The 22,237-nt window shown below is 34.5% G+C and overlaps 1 protein-coding gene across 1 annotated transcript in view; it reads left to right on the top strand.

Annotated features, from left to right (window-relative positions):
• LOC123312867 (nitric oxide-associated protein 1) overlaps nt 1-21,687 on the top strand; it is a 38,628-nt gene extending 16,941 nt beyond the window's left edge. Inside the window, exon 6 of the mRNA XM_044897426.1 lies at nt 21,404-21,687. Within this exon, the coding sequence (XP_044753361.1) occupies nt 21,404-21,591 (188 nt within the window). The 3' untranslated portion in view covers nt 21,592-21,687. The remainder of the gene's footprint in view (nt 1-21,403) is intronic.
• Nucleotides 21,688-22,237: the final 550 nt, after the last annotated feature.

Below are 22,237 nucleotides of genomic sequence, written 5' to 3'. Positions count from 1 at the left end.
CTATTATTCAAGAACCCTAAATTCAGCCGAAAAAAATTATTCAACCATAGAAAAAGAACTCCTCTCAATTTGAGATTCAACAAAACATTTTCGACCATACCTCTACGGACAAAATTTCATAATAGAAACTGATCATAATCCCCTTGTTTGGCTTTATAAAATAAAAGAACCTAATTCCAGGCTCATAAGATGGAAGTTGAAACTTGATGAATTTGATTTCAACATAATTCATAAAAAAGGAAAAGAAAATAAAGTTGCGGATGCCCTATCGCGAATTGAAATCAATAACAGAGAAAATGAAGACTCTTTATTATCAGAAAATGACCTAAATATAGAAGTTTCCTCAATTTTACCTAATATTAATGATCTTCCGGTACTTAGTGATGAAGAACTTGAAAATATTTTGAACCCCCCAGACAATCGTCAAAATAACGATGATCCCAATCATCAACATGAAGCAAATAATAATGATTCTAATGCCACCATTCATTCAACTCAAGAAGACAATGGAAAAGTTATTCCAATCACGGAATCTTCTGTGAATATATATCCGAATAGAATTATTCTAAATATTGGCGAACAATACAATTTAAAATTCACAAAAAATTTTCAGAAAAATACTTACAACATAACAATAAGACAAAATTTCATGGAAAATGATTTTTCAACTTTTTTCAAAGAAATTTTTAGACCGAATGAATCTTACGGAATATTTTTCAGAGATAATAAATTACGACTCCCTTTCATCAGATTTTGCAAAGAATCCTTCAATTACTCCGTGAAACTTTATATAAGCAACACCCTTTTATTAGATGTACCTTGTGAAGAAAATCAAGTCGAAATCATTTCAGAATATCATGATAAAAACCATAATGGTATTTCAGAAACATTTAATCAATTATCGAAAAAATACTATTGGCCAAAAATGAGGAATAAAATCACAGAAATCATAAATAAATGCGAATTATGCCTTAAATCAAAATACGAGAGAAACCCTTATAAATTGAAATTTTCAGGTCCCCTCCTAGCTAAGCGACCTTTCGAAGTAATCCACATTGATACATTTTCTTTTCAAAATTCGAAGTTTTTAACAATAATTGATTTATTTTCAAAATACGCGCAATCATACCTTTTAAAAGACGGCACTGCTTTAACAATTCTCAATAAATTACGTCATTATTTTTCACATCACAATATTCCACAAAAGATTGTTTGTGACGAAGGACGAGAATTTCAGAACAAGACTTTCACAGAGTATTGTAAATTGAACAAAATCAATCTACATTTTACAACAGTGAACAATCCGAGCTCAAATTCTCCAATTGAACGATTCCATTCAACAATTTTGGAAAAACTCAGAATTCTCAAATTGAAAAACCCAAATGAAAATCCCGCTAATCTCATGATTACAGCAACATTAATTTATAATCAATCGATACATTCAGCGACTGGTTATTCACCTTTTCATTTACTTTATGGTCCATACGACAAATTACCAGAATTTGATTTGAATATGACTATTTATGAGCAGTATAACGAAAAACGAAAACAAGAAATTTTGCCATTTTTTGACCATATTTACGAACGAAATAAAAACAAAGCTCAGAAAACATTAAACAAGCTGAACGAAAAGCGAAATGACCCTCCAAATTTAGAGCAAGCAGAAGTTTACGTCGAACGAAACAGACCGAGAAAAACGGATCCACCCTTCGAAAAAATTATTGTTGAACAGCAACAACAAAACAAAATAAGTGGTCTAACTACAAAATCAAGAGAAACAACAGCGCACATACAAAAAGTCAAAAAACTAAGAAAAAACGTTTGTTCTTTTCAGGATACTGCTGATCCTCCTGATTCAGACCCAAACAAACCAGGCCCTTCAGGTCCACGAAATAAAAAGTAATGGATACTTTGAAGAACCTTTGAGTCATGCCAAAATTCTTGATCATTACCATAATTTTCTTTTCTTCATAAATATTACCAATTTGCAAGACAATTTCGATCAGTTGAACGATAATTTTAATGACCTTCAGAAAGACCAAACATTCGATGAACTACCCCGTCGACTTTTTCACCAATTGAGTTTGAATTTGGATCAAATCGAACAAATCTTACGAAAATTTGTCAATAGAAAAGTTAGAAGAGGTTTGGCTAATTTCATCGGAAAAGGTATTAAATTCATTACAGGTAACCTAGACGATGATGATCTGAAAACTATTAACGAAAATTTAGAAAGCCTTCACAACAGCAAATCTTCCGAAATCGAAAGGATAAATAAATTAACTTCTTTTGCTAATCATTTGTCAAAAAGATATTCAGAAGATTTGGCTCTGCTAAACGAAAATATTATTCATACTAAAGCATTATTCCAGAATATTGAATCTACCGAAGGATTTCGAATCATTGTAGAATACCAAATGCTTCAGTCCCAAGCACTCTTGAACACTTTATTAATGCTAGAAAGGACTATAAGTTTGGCAATGAGAGAAATTCCAAATTTAGAAGTCATTAAAGTTGAAGAACTTTATTCCATCGGGACATATCTTGAAAAAATTTATAAGACACAGCAACTATCACCAATTGATCATGTTCATCTTTTCAAAATAATCGAATATGCAAAAATGTCTGTCATTGGAACGGAGGAAACTATCACATTCCTTCTCAAAATCCCAATTCTCAAACGAGTAATTGCTTCATATTCCCGAATCTACCCTGTACCCAATACCCAAGATATTGCTGTGATCCCGCCAAGGACGTATTCCATCAAAATCAACAACGAGGAATATTGGACCAATGAAATATGCAAATCAACATTGGGAAGTTCGATGGTGCTTTGCCTTCAACAGCCTACCAAGGAAGCATGCATTCTGTCAACCCCAGGTCGATGCCAAACAACACTAGTGAACAACGACTTCAACATCATCCACCCGCTGAAGAATCACCAGCTCCTGACCCTCTTCAAAAAGAACAAAACAGTACTAGAAGACTGCCATGGAATTCTATTCAGGAAATCAATCCAGGGAATCAACCTTCTAAGTTCCACCTGCCGAATTATTATTGAAGAATCCATCTACGATGACACAGTTCCGATTTTCGAAATAACTGCCAAAAACATTTCGAAAATTTCATTGAACTCCACCCACAAAATTGAATTTCACCTGAGGCATCTGAAAGAACCAACTTCAATCCTTCAAGAAGCAGAAAAACTTTCAGACCAGCCCATGTACCTACATCCAATAACTCAGGTTATTCACCAGTCTACAAGTGTGATATTGTGCTGTTTCACAATTCTTGGAATCATCTTCGTTATAAAGAACAAAACAAGGATCTCCGAGTTAATCTACAGTCCAAGGAAAATCATACACGTAGAAATGGAAGACATCACCCAAGGCCACCCAGCAGATAACAGAGACGTTATCTCTTAAGGGGGAAAGTATTACGAGATGCTCCTCGTACTGGAACGCTGACGCCAGCTTCGTCTTCGCGGAAAGTGTTAGTGCGAGAAGAAAGTGATGACTCGGATTCTTCCAGAATCCAAGGTTTCCATGTGAAAAGAGACACATTCTAGTTTAGTTCCATTTTAGAATTCATTCTGTTTGTAACTCCTTTCCGCTCTGTCCAATTATAAAGTCATTTAGTTTTTCGAAATTGTGATTTATAATTGAAAGAATAAAATTCTTTTTAAAAACAGAGTTTGCGGATCGAAAATCATAATTATATAATGTTTTCCTGAAATAGTAAAACAAGGGTTTCTTTGCATTGAGTAGATCAAATTCAGTTCAAAAAATTTATTCATTTCCATCACAACATTAAAATATGTATCAATATACACGAAACCTTCATAATCTTCGTCATCGGGATCTGCAAATAATTGAAACCGGAATTGTCGTCGACTACTGGCATTCCTGTAATGAATATATTTTTATGATTTTTCAGAAACAGAAAGTTTCATATTTTGTCAATTTAGGGTCATGAAAGTTCTTCTACGAAGAATTGGGATGATTGTCGCAAAATTGGAGGAAAAGTAATTAATATGTACTTTCATTGAAATAATTCAGAGAATTAATTGAGCAGCAGTAAATACGGGATCTTTATTAGAGATTGTTGCATAGCATTTGGCTTCGAATGATGCTCCTTACTAGAGGGCTTTGAACTGAATAGCATACATAGAATTTCGAAATTGACGCCCACTATGGTGTAAAAATCGTTTATAAAGAACCTGTCAGATAATACTACATTGGTGGTATGGAATATTTAGAGTACTGAAAAGATAAATTTTACTGAAGGATGTTTTCTTCAACTTGTCAAATTTATGATCGGTGTATTTTTTGGTATCAGAACAAATAGATGTTAATAGAAGATCATATAGTGCAAGTTTTTAACTTTGAACAAATTCAGTGAATCGAAGGCAGTTGTTGTAAATATGCCCGAACAGAGCGATCGGAAGTTTAAGTTGCGCTATTTTTCATTCAAAAAAATGTTTTACAGCGTAACCTTAATATGAGACCTAACGTCAGTGATGATTTTTTCAAAGGACAATCCTAATTTTTTATGACTACTCTTAAAAGGAGCTATCTCAAGTTACACATGCGCACCCAAATATTAAGTTCTTATTCTTTTGTTCGATCTTTCAACAAACGTTGTTTCCCACAGAACGACAAACTAATAAATATCCTCGCTATTCTTCGCTGCTACTCTCATTAGTTTTATTCAACTTGTTTTTTTGACAGAGAATGGTTATTAAGAACCTCGTGACATTCCATTTTTAAAATACTTCGAGTTATTTCCTCGGTTATTTCATTGAGTTGAATCAGATTCCCTCGTTTTCGAATCAGTCAATGTTTGTTGAACATCTTTTCAACGACAAGAAATAAGACTTAAATATTTGGTACATACTTACTTAAGTGTAACTTGATAAAACCTTCAGATATGGTCTTAAAAAATAGGATAGTCATTAGAAAAAATCGAGAGTGTAACCACTATGAGAAAAATGTACATTGATTTCGGAAATCAAGATGATTTCGACGATGATTTCTACGATGATTTCGGGATTTCGAATGATGATTTCGGGATTTCAGAGGATGATTTCGGTCGTCAAAAGTACATCGATTTCGGAAATGGTCACCCCCTCGGAAGAAATTATAAAAATTTTCGATAATGTATCAAATAACTGTATAATATTCCTTCACTTGAGAAAGCGACATTTAAAAATACTAATCAACCTGTGCTTGTATATTTACAAGAAAAAAACTGTCCTTTATGGACAGAATTTGTTGGACTCTCATACTCTATAAAGTGAAAGCATTATTTACAAAACAATAAAACTCGCAATAAAAGTCCTGTAAAAATTCACATCACTAGAACAATTTTAGACAGCAACTCGAACAGCAAGTAGTCGTGAAAAGAAACACAAAATTCATTCTGTTCTGAGAGTGAATGGAAGAAAAGCAAAAAATCTCAGAATATGAAAGAATTATAAAACTCACTTTTTATTCCGTCCATCATCCAACCATATCCGAATGGGAAACATTTTGTATGATTTCGGCATCTGTCGCTTTTTCATATTTTGTCCTCACACCAAAAGCTTCTGCAAAACATTCACAGTATGATACAACTTCAATCCAATGATATAATTTGCATGAATAGGTAAACACATAATAAAAAATGAAAAAATACGAGTAGAAATCCATAAAACATGTAATTCATTACCTCCCAATCACATGTTTAAATATTATAACTATTATAAAAAGAATAAAGATTCATTCGAAAGTTCCGTTGAAAAGATTCAACCTCTCGTTCAACTTGGTTGAGGTAAGATCTAGGGTTGAAAGTGTTGAATTGTGATGAAAGATAATAAAAATGAACATATACAAATATTTCGGTGACATTATGGCACAAATGGATAGAATCAATAACACGTGTAAGTAGATGGAAAACGTTAAAGAGGAAATAAGTTACTTCCCAAGAATCAAGTGGAAATCAAACTAGAATTTATTTCGTTTCATATCAATATACACAGGTTAGTCTCACACAAACACACAAAACGATCGAGACAACGCGCAAACGACAAAATCAAAATGGCAGCAATGAATGCTTTGTTGTTCGGCTTCCGCTCTTCGAATGAAGCTCAAATCTCACGTTGCTGTCGTTTCTCGTTTCTGCATTTTGTAGCTGGCTAGTGATCAGCGTTGCCGGGTCCAGAAATTTTATTCCCCAGTATACGGTATGCAGAGTTGAGTAAATATCTTTACTTTACTATGTTGAATTACCTAGATTCTGGATTTTTATTTTTATCAAGCTTTGAGAAGAACGGATAGAGAATATCGACTTCTGAAAGTAGTGCTTGTTAAGTTCATTTGTATCCAATAAAATAAATAAAGTCAGAGTTCCTAAACAGAATATGATTGAAAATAATTCATCTACTTCACAAATTTTTTATTATTTCTAATGATTGAATTCCGATTACAGTTCAGATAATAGCTGAATCCAACGTTGAACCCATTGACTGCCCATGATAAAATAGAACTGGACTGTCCAAAATTGAAATAGATTCAACTTTGAACTCGGTTCGAACTTGAACTGTAGAATGTAAAACCGTGGCTTAGAGTAATTGAAGATAGTGTGATATAAAAAATAGAACAGATTTCTGGACATCAGAAAATAAATCTTAGGAAATTTCTTCCAACCTGGCATCGCTGGTGATTCTATCAGGGGGGACTGGGAACGCCGCGTCGACGCACACGTATGTCTAGTCGAGAGAAGGGCGCGTAATTTGAAAGTTAACTAGTATACGACGAAAATTTAAAGTTGCATTTAATGTACTTAAAGGGGTAATAGGTGGATGTAATTGAATATCTCTGAAGTAATTCAGGGGATATAATGAAATATAAATTAATGATACTGTATGCAATATAATTTCAATAGAATATCTGGCCCTCTTCGGAGCCGTCTGGAGGTAGAGCCTGTTGGGGTCAGCTGTGGGGCAAGCGGCGCAGCCCCCCGAGATGGCACCGTAAGCCATAGCATCAGGAACATCAGAAGAGTCAGAAGAAGTATCAGTTTGGACGGAATCAGAAACCGTCCCGCTGAACCTCAGACAACACATGGAAGAACACGTTGGACGGAGGAAGAGAATATCCTCATTATACGAGTTCATTTTATTGCTGAGGAACTACGCCAACAAAATACGGAACAAAGAACGTATCGACAAATCCTGACCACCACTTGGAATGAGATCAATCCGAGTAGGCTCTCATATCCCAATCTGCTGGCAAATAGGGTTAGATGGATATTGGAAAATGAAAAATTTTCAAGCGTAGAACTCGAATCCATCAGAAAAAGCGTGAGACCATACGCCCCAGTGCCAACTCATGGCGCTACCATCACTGAGGAGGCAAACCCCGAACAACAGGTTCAAGCGACGCTTGAGTGCAGGAAAACAGAGAAAGTCCTCAGAAGGTTCATACAGATGTATGCCAAGATCAATCCTCACGAGAGGCCAAGAATACCAAGACTCAAAGGATCACTGAAGATATTGGAAAGTGTTAGAAGGACAAATGAAATAATGAAAAAAATCATGCCAGACAATCTCAACATCGAGCAAGTCACTGACTATGTTTATGCCGGGGCTGCAACTGTGTGCGAAGGAAATAACGTGAGGCTAATTGTTACCAAAAGCCGAATACGAGAGAACAGAGCACCACCATGGAAGATCCGCCTGGAAAAAAAATAGAGAGTATACGATCAAAAATAGGAGTGCTACATACTTACCTGAACTCCAACACGCCATCCAGAAAAACAACTAAAAAGATCTCATGCATAGCATCACAACACAATGTAAGAGGTAGAGATGGACCCTTCAAGCAAAAACTTATGGTAATATATGACACCCTGAAACAGAAAGCACAAGCATTAGGGAATAGGGTGAAACGATATAATGAAAGGGTAAAAAGGTAGAAGAATAACCAGTTGTACTATAAAAACCAAAAACAGTTCTACCGACAACTAGAGGAAACAACAACAGCTGAAGAGGATTTCCCAAAACCCGATGAAATGCGCACAACATGGGAAGAAATCTGGAGCGACAAGGGAGAGCATGATGATGGGGCGTCTTGGATACGGGAAGCAGAGGAGGAATCAAAAAATTATGTCATGGATCAGGTTACCATCACTGAGGATGATGTTAGAACAACATTAAAAAAAACATGCAACTGGTCTGCGCCGGGACCCGATGGGCTCCATAATTACTGGTGGAAGCACTTCAGCTCCACACACAAAAAGATAGCAAAGTTATTTCAGCAGGCCTTGGTGAATCCATCTCAATTACCGAATACCCTAACACTTGGCATAACTCACATGATTCCGAAGGGGCCGAAAAACAATAATCCCAAAGATTATAGGCCAATTACCTGCTTACCTGTCGTATATAAAATCCTGACAGGAGTGATAACCCAAAAAAATTTGGGAACATGTTGGAAAAAACAAAATTCTAGCACGTGAACAGAATGGATGCCTAAAAGATGCAGAGGGTAGCAAGGAGTTGCTTATTGTTGATTCGCTCATTACCAAACAAGCGAAAAAGAAACAACGTAATATATCGATGGCATGGATTGATTATAGAAAAGCCTTCGATTCTATACCACATTCATGGCTGCTAAAAACTTTAAGATTATATGGAGTATCGGAGGCGATAATCAATCTCCTCAAATATCTCATGCTGACATGGAGAACTAGACTACACCTGAATACGAATACAGGTGAATATACAACGGCTGAAATCAACATCAGAAGAGGCTTTTCCAAGGAGACAAATTAAGCACACTCTGGTTCTGCCTCGCAATAAACTTCTTGAGCAAATTACTTAATAACACCAAGTACGGCTACATCCTCAAAAAAACAAACAACACAAAAATCAATCATCAGCTCTACATCGATGACCTCAAATTGTACGCAGCAAATGAAGATCAACTTCGAAGACAGCTCAGAATCGTGACATCCTTCACAGAAACTGTGAAGATGGAGATGGGCTTGGATAAGTGTGCGGTGCTGCATGTAAAGAGAGGAAAACTAGTGGAGGGAGAAGCCATGCTTATACAGCAGGCTTACAAATACAGAGGATGGGACCAAAGGAAACTCACAAATACTTGGGAATCCAACAAGGGCTTGAAATTAAAACAGCTGAAGCAAGTGATGCCTTTAAAACCAAGGTCATTGAAAGGGTAAAAAAAGTATTGCAAAGCAAACTTAATGCAAAATCAACGTTCACAGCAATTAAGGCTTGGGCGATGCCCTGTCTTGCTGATTCCTTCGGCGTCATCAAATGGTCAACTACGGAACTTAGAGCTCTAGACACACAAATTAGGGTACTCCTCACCAGGTATGGAATGCACCAGCCTCATGCATCAGTCACAAGATTATACATGCCAAGAAATGAAGGAGGAAGAGGCCTACAGAAAATTGAGCACACGCATCACACTGTAGTCAAACAGATGAGAGAGTATTTTCAATCAAAAAACTCACTTTTCTATCAAGCTATAGCCGAAGAAGACCACAACATCACAGCCCTGAACCTGGCATCGAGAATAGACCCAGTAGAAACCTCAAACATCGAGGAAATCACTCGGGAATGGCACGGTAAAGCCCTTCATGGAAGATATCCCACTGCCCTGAAATGGAATAAGATCAACAAAGAAAAGTCTATTTCTTACCTGAAAGCCGGTTATCTTTTTCCAGAGACGGAAGGCAGACTTGCAGCCATCCAAGACCAGGTAATACCTACGAGAGCATACCTGAAAAATATAGTGAAAAAGAACTTGCCAACAGACAGATGTCGCAAATGCTCACAATCCGTAGAAACGATCCAGCATGTCACTTCCTCCTGTGCAACTCTCGCTCCCAGAGAATACACGGATCGTCACAATGCCATGGCAAAAGTTTACCATCAGGCAATTGCCATAAAACATGGATTATTAAAATATCATAAAAAAATTCATGAATACTCACCACAAACTCTGCTAGAGAATGAAAGCCTGAAGCTCTACTGGGATCATCCACTAATTACTGATCGATCAGTCTTACACAACCGCCCAGACATTGTCATCTTTGACAAAAAAGAAAAGACGGCAACAATCATTGACATCACGGTTCCAGCGGATGACAACGCTGAGAAAGCTTACACTGAGAAAATAGTCAAATATCATGACCTGGCTTTTGAACTAAAAGAGATTCATCAACTTACCTGTACTTCGATCCTTCCGCTCGTCATCACAACCAATGGACTTGTTGAAATGCACCTGACCCAGCACACTACGCAGCTCGGACTTGATGAGAGCCTAATCGATGTGACACAGAGGGAAGTCATTCTCTGGACTACAAGAATAGTCAGAAGATTCCTCACCAGCAGCTGAGAAATGCTTTGATCCTCGTGATCCGGTATAATCATGTGCCTACCCAGAATGGTGATTATTAAAAAAAAAAATATATATATATAAGACTGATTCAAAAAAATCTAGTTTTTTTCGAGAAACCCCCACCTTACTATCTTCAGGGCATTGAAAAATGACGTCTGTGAAAATATTAGCCGAAAATATTATTATTTAAGGTCGCTCATCGATGATTTTTATTTTCCCTACTAATAGCAGGGAGTAAAAATTTATTTCTAATTAAGAAATTTTAGTTCGCAAACCAATGATAGGATTTCATCGAGCGATATATTTTTATGTAGAGAATTAGGTGCTCTACAAAAACTGTCCCATACGATTTTTCGATGAAACGGCTCTTCAAAAAGTTATTAAAGCTTGAAATTATTTTTTTGTCGAAATAGCTTTTCACTTGGATATAGGGGAGAAATTATTGGATGAAGCTGCTTCCGTCTATTTGATCTAATTCATTCCCAGTTGCATTAAGATTTGATGCTCCATCAATATTTAAAACCGTAATTTTTGAAGGGCAAAATGGAGAATGAACATTTTGATAGAGTATTGATTTTTAATTTTAAGATATAAGTAAACTTCTGTATGGTGCAGTCTCAATACAGAGTCCTCACCCATATTTATACGGGAAAGTACTGAACGTATTTTCATGAAATTCAGCACTTATAAGTATTTCACGATGCTGATGAAATCTAAAATATTTTCAAGGCATGAGCACCTCCGGTTTTTCCGGAAATGACGTCAACTTCCGTTTTTCAAATTAGAACACCATTTTTTAATTGCAGAAATAGATTCCTTAGAAATTTTCAAGTTATTTTGATGTAACATTTTTCAGTTTTGGTTGGAAAATTCTCTCTGAGCGGGAAAATTCGAAAAAAAATCGAAAATAGAGCTCCGAAACAAGAATAACTTCGAGGTTTTTGGATGGAAAATTTTCATTTTTGGGATTTTTCAAGATTGATGTATCCACTTTAAAATTCGAAATCGTGATTCATGATACAGGGGGTGAAGAAATCGCTTTCAAAGTTAGGGATGACAAAATCGTGAAAAATCAATTTTTTCAAATTAGAACCCCATTTTTTATGGCAAATATTGAATCTACGTTAAAAAATAATGTGAGAGTATGCATCACACCCTTGCCCTAAAGTGGATATTTTCTGAGTTATTCACAAAAAAATGTTTTTCGTCTTGAATTTTCAGCTATTTCTTTTCCCTTCACGCCAAAAAGATGAAATTTTCAGGAACTGTTACTCAAACCATGTTTTAGATTTTACGATCCTAATATGCAAAAGAAAAAAGTTACAGGTTGTTCCTAAATAGATGGCGAAATTTGATTCGAATTTGTATCGGAAACCTCTTTATTTCAACTAATCGGCCATCGGTTTTCTCTCCAGTGATAAATAAATAATTCCTTATGAACCATATGCAAAAACTTACCATGTTTTACATTCTTTTTTTTTTAATGATAGATATCATTAATTACATCTGCCAAATTCCTCTTTATTCAGTAGCATTTTGTGTTTACTATTAATTTGGTGATAATTCGTATTAAGTTATAATAAAATCGATCACTATGCCTAATTTTACCAATGAAGATTATTTAAATCTCATTCTACTTCATGGAGAATGTAATAAAGTTGTAGATAGAACGATTCGACTGTTCATTGAGAGGTTTCCTGACCGACCCAGACCAACGAGAGATACCATTACCAGAACCATGACAAACTTGAGAAATGTCTGATCTTTCGTTAAGAAAACTATACACAGAGAAAAATGTGTAGCAGAAGATGAGAACAACGAAATTACAGTTCTTGCATATTTTCGTGTGAATCCTCAAAATTCTCTCAAAGATGCCGAGATTTATCTGGGATTATCTCAATCGAGTGTTTGGAGAATATTAAAAAAACATAAAATGCACCCATATAAGTTCAATAGGGTACAGCATTTGAAGGAAACTGATTTCATCAGGAGAACAGAGTTTTGCGAAGCTATGATGATTCGATTTCAAGGGAATGAAAACTTTTTGGACTGTATAATTTGGACAGATGAATCTAAATTCACAAAGAATGGTTCTTTCAATAGGCATAACAGTCATTATTGGAATGAAGAGAACAACCACCACTTCAGACAATGGAACTTTCAAGAGACCTGGAGTTTCAATGTTTTTTGCGCCATCAAAAATAATGCAATTCTCGATGTTCACATTTATGATGGGACTTTAACTGGTAAGATAGAACACTACACATGTTTGCATTATTTAAAGAATGTTCTCCCTTAGGAGATAGATATTCTGACATATTGACTCAAATAATTGAGCCGCTAGTACAGAACCATAATGACTTATGGTATCAACAAGATGGCGCGAGTTATATATCCGAGAACGATGAACTTCGTTGGAAGATGCAATCTCAGCATCGTCTCATTTTCCTTAGACTAAGAAAGTGTACCGAGGTTATAAATTGTAATTTTATCATCATTGAATCAGTTCTGACATAACTTTCACTGTATATACGTATTGTATGAAATATAGCTTTTTAAAAACGTTTTTCCTGCCTTAATAAATATAACTGGCGCAGTCGACGGAGTTTCACGGAGTTTTCATTGTGAAAAACTTTAGAGTTCTACCCTCTTTTTGGTGAAATGAGAACCTACCCACAGCAGTTACAATCAAAAATCCATCTAGGAGGAAGAAGATAATGCAGTTGTGGATAATCATAACAAGGTGGTGAGCGTATTTTTATTCGTTGATGTCAGACTCCTCTAATCCTAGTATTGATTCTGTAGCGGAAACCAATTCTGAATTAGAGACAGATTTGTTAGAATTATTTAATAATCTTTCACTTAATAGTAATAATACAACTTTGAATATCTTCATAAACTTTTTAGGGTTTTCACTACCAATCTCTGGAACAAAATCAATTAAAAATGAAATCAACGATTTGCTCCTGCGTGAATTCTTGCACTAATTTGAATATGCCTAACGTACCTGAAAACTTTGATATCAAAAATGTAAGCATCATTCCCGATTTCGATGGGAATCCGAATAAATTACATAGGTTCATTCAAGCTTCGGAAGCAATTTTGAATCACTATTTTGATGTTGAAAATCAAAATAACTTCCAAAATGTGTTGATATTGAATGGTATTTTGAATAAGCTTCACGGCAAAGCGGAAGAAGTTGTCGCAATTCATGGAGCTACCAGTAATTGGAACGACATAAAAAATTCACTTTTATTACATTTCGGTGATCAACGAGATGAGAATTGTCTTAATCAGGATCTAGTTAATCTGAGGCAAAACTTCGGAGAATCTCCTCATGACTTCTATGAAAAAGTAATTACATTATTAAATACAATTTGTAATTATATTGATTTGAAATGTGAAGTTGGATTTAGAGCAAGTAAAAGAGATTTTTTCCGAAAACAAGCTTTAAAAACCTTTTTAGCCGGTTTAAGAGATCCTTTGGGTCCTATTATAAGGGGTATGAGGCCTGATTCCTTATCTCAAGCACTACAATTCATAATTGAAGAAGACAATATAAAACATTGCCAAAAATCTAATCAAACGGTAATCAATAGTTCCAGAAAATTCATGAATTATAGTAATCACAGAAATAATTCAAATAATTTTTCAAAATTTCGTCAAAACTTTTCCACAATGGTACCCATCGAACGACAAAATTTTGTTACGAATCAGCAATTTCCTAGCAGACCCATTACTATTCAAAGAAATATAAGTTATAAAGAGCCGAAATATTTCAGTAACGCTCAAGTTTTCGGAAAGCAGCAACAACCTGCACCTACTCCAATGAGTATATCTACTAATCATACTAAACAGAGAACTCTACCAATGAGTACCTCAACAAATAATAGATATTTTACAAACAGGCAAAATCAATCCTTTCCTCAGAAACCAAATTTTATAAGTGAAGAGCTTTTTAATACCGAGTATCATAATGATCCTCACAGCTCTAAAGAAGAATTCAAAAATGACCAAATTACTGAAGATTACCAACAAAATTTTCGGAACGTTCAATTTCAGACCCACAGCACATAATAGAATTTCATGTTTCTAATGGTAAACGCGAATTACCTTATATTGAAATTAAAAATCCCTCTCTTAAATTACTAATCGATACAGGATCAAGAAAATCTTTTATTAATCCAGATTTAGCTAAAAAATATTATTCAAATTTCATATTCAAAGAACCATTCACTGTCTCAACAGTCCATCAAACCTCTCATCATCGATTTTGTGCCAATATTCCTATATTTGCTGAGTTTAATAGACATAATGAAAATTTCAAATTCTATCTATTCAATTTTCATAATATTTATGACGGTTTAATTGGATTAGATAATCTGAAACTATTGGATCCGTCTCTTGATTTTCATAGTTCTAAGCTCAACACTCCTTTTTCAACAATGCCAATAAAATATCAAGAATCAGCAAATAAAGCTCCATTCAAAATTTAAATTGATGCGAATTCTAGAATCATTGCTAAAATTCCAATCAAACACCTATCTGGTGACGTGATAATACCGAAACAAATTATTCAATCTTGTGAAATTTCTGAGATTGTAACTTGTTCTAAAAATGGCCTAGCAAACGTAGAAATTTGTAATGAAACCAACGAAGATGTTATCCTCATTTTAAATAAACCGATTGAATCAATTTCTATACAGAATAATTTCGAAATCTTTCAAATGGAAACTAATAATAATTCAGAATATATAAGCGTAGAAGAATTAATTAGAACCAATCATATGAATGAAGAAGAAAAATTTCATATTTTAAAATTAAGTCGAAAATATCCAGATATCTTTAAGTTAGAAAATCAACCCCTTTCTTTTTCAAATCAGATAAAACACTCTATTAAAACTAAAGAAGATATCCCTGTCTACACAAAATCTTATAGATATCCTTTTATTCATAAAGAGGAAGTTAAAAATCAAATAAATTCTATGTTAGAACAAGGTATTATCAGACCCAGCCAGTCACCTTGGTCATCGCCGATTTGGGTAGTACCAAAAAAAGCTGATGCATCTGGTAAACAAAAATGGAGAGTTGTCATAGATTTCCGAAAACTCAATGAGAAGACTATTGACGATAAATATCCTATACCTAATATAAATGATGTTCTTGATAAAAATCGGCAAATGTCAATATTTTACAACACTAGATTTAGCTAGCGGATTTCACCAAATAGAGATGGATCCTGCTGATATTCCTAAAACAGCTTTCAATGTAGAGAATGGCCACTACGAATTTCTACGTATGCCATTCGGATTAAAAAATGCGGGTTCTACCTTTCAAAGGGTAATGGATAATGTACTCAGAGGACTTGAAAATTGTTTAGTCTATCTAGATGACATAATTGTCTTTTCAACATCATTACAAGAACATATTGTTAATCTTTCAAAAGTTTTCAAAAGGCTCAGAGAGGCCAATTTCAAAATTCAGTTAGATAAATCAGAATTTCTAAAAAAGGAAGTAGCTTATTTGGGGCATATTGTAACAACAGATAGAGTCAAACCAAATCCAGACAAAATTCAAGCTATCAAAAATTACCCAATACCTAAAACAACAAAAGAAATTAAAGGATTTTTAGGGTTATTAGGATATTATAGAAAATTTATCCGTGACTTCGCGAGAATCACCAAACCTTCAACGGCCTGTTTAAAAAAAGGTGCAAAAATCGAGCACACCACATCGTTTATCAATTGTTTTGAATACTGTAAAAATTTGTTAATGAACGAACCTATTCTTCAATATCCGGACTTTTCAAAAGTACTTATATAGACATAACTACAGACGCTAGTAATTTTGCCATTGGTGCAGTCCTATCACAAGGAAAAATTAGTAACGATAGGCCGGTCGCATATGCATCAAGAACTCTCAATGATAATGAGCAAAATTACAGTACAATTGAAAAGGAATTACTCTCTATCGTTTGGGCAACTAAATACTTTAGACCTTACATTTTTGGCAGAAAATTTAAAATCCTAACAGATCATAAACCATTACAATGGCTTATGTCACTTAAGGAGCCTAATAGTAAGCTTTTAAGATGGAGATTAAAACTAGAGGAATTTGATTTCGAAATTGTTTACAAAAAAGGTAGTTCTAACACAAATGCAGATGCTCTATCGAGAGTCGAGATTCACAACAAAGATTTTTTTGATTATATGGAGAAATTTAATAAAGAATTTTCCGAGAAAAATACGAATAACGATAACGAGTCGATGATTGTAAATTTGGAAGAAGCAGACGTTGAGGAGATATCATTCGAGAAATTTGAGAAGCTTCTTAATGCAAATGAAATATATTATTGTTCAACTGTGACCGCAAAAATTGGCAATTTATTTGATGCTCCGGAATCCTTCTCCCTTGCTCATTGTGCTTCTGAAGATTTTTATATGAATAAGGGTATTGCACTTGATTTCAAAGAAAAATTCGGCAAAGTTCAAGAACTCAAATCTCAGAATAAAAGAACTGGAGAAGTGGTTAAAATTTCACACAAAAAAAGAATAATTTATTACTTAATAACTAAGGAATTTTATTATCATAAACCACGATATGAAACAGTATTCGAATCACTTTCCAATCTCAAAGAATTGTGTCAAAAAGACAATGTTAAATCCTTAGCATTACCAAAAATTTCGTGTGGTTTGGATGGACTAGAATGGAGAAAAATATTCAGTATGATCAACTATATTTTTGCAAATCCTACCATAAATATTAACATTTATTACTTATCTCAAGACGATTTAATCAATTCCAAGAATATTGAAAATCAGTACAAATAGGATGGTAATACTACACATTCCAATCACGAAAATCCAATTCAAGAAGTCCCCATTTCTGAGAAAATTTTAAATATTTTTGACAATCAAATAGTTTTTGAATTTGTTTTTCATTCCCTGGCGGAGGTTAGAATAAAAAAATTTTTTTCGAGCAAACAAAGAATTTTTGTTCAAATATCTACTAACGATTTGAAAAGGGAAATCATTGACTTTTTCAAAACATACTTAACACCTAATATTCTTTACGCTTTGTATTTCAAAAAAGATAATTATTATAAAGAAATATGCGAAATTCTCAGAAAAACATTTAAACAATCCGCTTTCAAATTATTGACGTGTAATGAAATCTTAGAGGACGTGGAAGAAAAAGACGAGCAGGTTAGAATTGTTAAATATATGCATGAGGAAAAATCAAACCACAGAGGAATTTCTGGAACTATTTCTAGAGTAAAGAGAACATGTTATTGGCCTGGTATCCAAAATGATGTAACGGAGTATATTAATAATTGCGAATTATGTCAAATTAATAAATATGATAGAGACCCTCCAAATCAAAAATTAATGCTTACGCCCACGCCATGTAAACCCTTCGAAATTGTGCACATTGACACTTTTCAAGCACAAAACAAGAAATTTCTTACAATTGTCGATGCCTTTTCGAAATACGCCCAAGCATATCCATTAATTTCTCTTACAGCTATAGAAATAGTAAGATCTCTTGTAATTTTCATGACGCATCACGGTTCACCGTCAACAGTAATGATGGATAATGGAACAGAGTTCAAAAATAGTATTGTACACCAAATTTCTCCTCATTATATCACAGTAAATAATTCACAATCCAATGGTATCATCGAAAGATTTCATTCTACTATATTAGAACATTTGAGAATTTTAAAAAGTAAAAACAATGATTCATTAAATATTGAAGACTTAATGCTACCCAATATTTGGATATAATAATTCTATTCATTCCTTGACGAAGCAGAAACCTATTGACATAATTAACGGCCATTTGAATAGTAAGGATCCCCTCAATATAGATGTAAACAAAGCCATTATTAATAACTATGTAGAAAACCATAAACAAAAAACTAGAGAAATGTACAAAAGACTGAATGAACTGATGGGGGAGAGGAAGCAGAACATCATAGAAAAGCAAAATCAAAATAGACATGATCCTTTAACGTATAAACCTGGTACTATTGCGTACAGAAAAATTAAATCCAACATGAGAAATAAGCTTACTCCAAAATTTTCGAAAGAGAGAGTACTACGTAATCGGAAAATTAAAATAGATAGTGATAAGAAAATTTTGCACAAACAAAACCTCAAAAAACCTAAAACTAAATCTAAGAAACTTTTTCAGGCTAATCCTAATGATCCTGGTGACAGCACAGGACATTCAAATAATAAACCTGAAGGACAATCCGGGAGTCCTTCCAATTCTCCTAGGGAAAGCGAAAGTTAGTAGCAAATTTCACAGTTTCATACATTACTATGACCTTCAACCCATCTCCACACAGTTAAAATATTTAGAATTTCATTATAAGACAGTATCTAGTACTATTTTAAATACTTCAAGCTCCGTGTTTCGTACAGAATTGGAAAATCATAAAAAGTTTTATGAATATCAATTAAGCTCAGCAAAACAAAAATTGAAAAGTTTGATACCAATGGGAAGATCAAAAAGAGAAATTATTGATGGATTGGGAACCATAATAAAAAGTATTACTGGTAATTTAGATGCAAATGACGCATTACATTATGAATCGGCATTAAAAGAACTTCAGAAGGATATTATGTTCAATTTAAATGCAGGTATTTCATTAACCGGTGAAGTAATCGAAAATTTCAATAAAACTATTTCTGTCCTCAGAAATAATAAAAAAACAATTGCTTCCCAACTTGAAGGAATTTCAGAAAAATTTGATCAATTAAGTGATAATTTTTATATGTATATTCAGATTAAAAATCTCATGGACCAAATCGGAATATCTGTCGATATTATTATAGAATTAATCGATGAAATTGAAAACGCCATTAGTTTTTCCAGACTCGGAATATTGCATCATAGCATTATTAAATTTTCCGAATTATATTCAATTATCAATAAAACAAAAAATTTATATGGTTCAAGTAATCTGATATTCGTCGACGAGAGAGAATATCACAGATTTTATGGATTGATAAAAGTAGATGCATATTTTGTTGAATTCAGAATTGTTTTCGTTCTTCATTTTCCTATTGTACACCCCGAACCTTTTTCTCAAATAATAAATGGTATTATTTTCAATCCCAACTATAAACAACACTATTATTATTCCCAAAAATACCTATCTGACAAGCAATGAAAAATGGTATCAATACGCCTCTTCGCCTTGTATTGATTTACACCCACTATATTACTGCGAAAACGACAAACTCAATAATGGGTCAGAAGTAGAAGATTGCCTGTTCCAGCTACTGCAACTCCAAAAATCCACTGATTCCTGCCAAAATCACCCTGTGGAAACTAGCAAGAACGTTGTCCAGCAGATTGGTAATGGAAGATTCGTCATGTTAGCTCCAACGGGGATGAAAATTCGCACAGTATGCAGAAGAACCGACGTCAGCACATTGAAGGGAAACTTCCTGCTAAATGTACCAAAAGGATGTCATTTCGAAAACTCTCAAGAAAAATTCTACAACGACAAGGAAATGAAATACAGGGTGTTTCACTGGTGACGCTGATCTCGATTACGCTTAAGCAGTGAAATTTCCATTGGAAAGAGGCCGATTGGGAAAGAGTTCTCTTCACAGATGAGTCTAGATTCTGCCTCTACCATTGTGATCGACGTTCCCTTGTATACAGACGTCCACATGAAAGATATGCTCAGTGCAATTTCCTGAATACTACTGGTTTCGGAGGAGGGTCGATTATGGTATAGGGTGGAATATCTTTGACTGCTTGCACAGACCTAGTGGTCGTTGATAATGGAGCTATGAATGCTGATAAGTATATAAGGAACATTCTTGAAGAGCATGTAGTGCCATTTGCCCCATATATTGGTGAAAATTTCATTTTTATGGACGATAATGCCAGACCCCAACGTGCGCGCATCGTTCAGGAGTACCTTGAAGAGGTTGAAGTCTCTCGAATGGAATGGCCAGCAAGAAGTCCAGATATCAATCCGATTGAGCAGGTTCGGGACAACCTCAATAGAAGGCGGAGAAGTTCAGAAAATCATCCAGCTACTCATAATGACTTAGGAATCCAACTCGGAGAAATCTGGGAAGGATTAGATCAGAACATTTTGAGTATGAACCGTCGTTGCCGAGCTGTAATTAACGCAAGGGGTGGAAATACCAAGTATTAAATCACTTATCAGCATTTCAGTATTTTGAAAATTGTTCATTTCTCTTCTTTCACATAAGATTCGGTGAAATTTTGAATTTTTCTTCATTTAATGTGTCTTGTTTCGTTCAAAACCTTCCCGAGAGAACATAAAAAATAAGTTATAAAGTCAATGTAGAGTTAACTTTCATTTAAATTGAGATTTTCAGAATGTGTGTTAATTTTTTTGCGCAGTGTATATGTTTGTTCTAGGATTTACACCGGCATATAGTTCTTCATATAATATAATTTTTTTTTTACCATTCTTGAAAGCCGAACAATTTTCACCATCCTTCATGGCTTCGCCAACTCCGGCAGTTGCAGATTTTGATGCAAAAGTGTTCATGTTCATGGACCCAACAAAATCGTATGTCTTGTTCTCGAGATACGGCGGTTCAGAATTCCACTCAATTGCGAGAATTGACTGAACGCCTATATATGTATTGCGGGAATACATATTTTTGAGCCACTCCTATGAAGATAAATGATCGGTATGCCGGGTATCTCAGGTTGCCTGTCACATTCTTATAACTTGGTTTTTTCAAATAATATGCTCCAGGACCATAATACAGTATGAGCGATCAGATAATTTGTGTCAAGGAGAAGAATGCAGATCAAAAACTCCTTTAAATATATTTCTTGCACCATTTTGCATAAGTATGCATCAAAATTGAGGCCCTCAATAAAATTACACTTGTCTGTTTCAAACAGAGCATATTCTTCAAAGCAAAGAAAGTTGTATATTGGTTTCAGCAGTTCTAGTACCTTTCTAAGGTTGTGAAACATTGTAGGTTGGATTTCTATCACCGGTAGAAGAGGCAGAACAATGAAGGTGAGAGCCTGGACTCCCGAGAAAAGAGGAGTGCACTTAAGGGATTGTCTCCTTCCACAAGCTGTTAATTTCAAAGGAAGAAGAATAAGTTCTACACCTGCTTATAAGAAGCACAGATATTTCGCAGAAGAGCAGTTGTGGTACTGATTAGAAAATTGGACAACACTGAATAATTAATCTTGCTGGTTATCTTCTGTTTCCTTAAAAGCGAACTCTGTATTCTACATAAAATTTTTGATTAATAAAATTTCTCGAATATTTGTTCTTAAAAAAACCCTTGTCCTATACCCTGTATATACTAACTGACAAAGAAACTGCAATGCCCAGAAGAAGCTGTTCAAATTATAATTTTTTTTTTGGTAAAACGTAGATAGTATAGCAAGGAGTAAATGATTGAAATATGGGTAATTATGAAGAGTGGATAGAACGGTGCTAGGTCGGTGAAAATATCGTTCTCACCAATTTCAGGTCCCAGATTACGAAAATAAAAAGGGGAAGTCTGCAATTCTCTTAGTTTTCCCAAAAAAAAAATGGGAAAGTACTTTCTGGAACGTGAGGGTAGTAATAATAATAGCTTGTTTTTTTTCTTTTTTCTTAATCAATACTCGTTGGAAATGTTCGATTGAAGTAATCCCAAGAATTTCCAGTCAAAAAAATGCTTTCATTTCGTCGAAAATGATGATTTTATATATTGTTCACATCCGTATGAACAAAGAGGGATCTTTGGTATGAATCGTCAGTGCCGCCATGATATTTCAACGTAAGAACTGTCAAACGTTGCAAACTCTGTGCA

This window comes from Coccinella septempunctata, chromosome 5, assembly GCF_907165205.1.
Source record: "Coccinella septempunctata chromosome 5, icCocSept1.1, whole genome shotgun sequence".
NCBI lineage: Eukaryota > Metazoa > Arthropoda > Insecta > Coleoptera > Coccinellidae > Coccinella > Coccinella septempunctata.
This window is presented reverse-complemented; position numbering and strand designations above follow the sequence as displayed.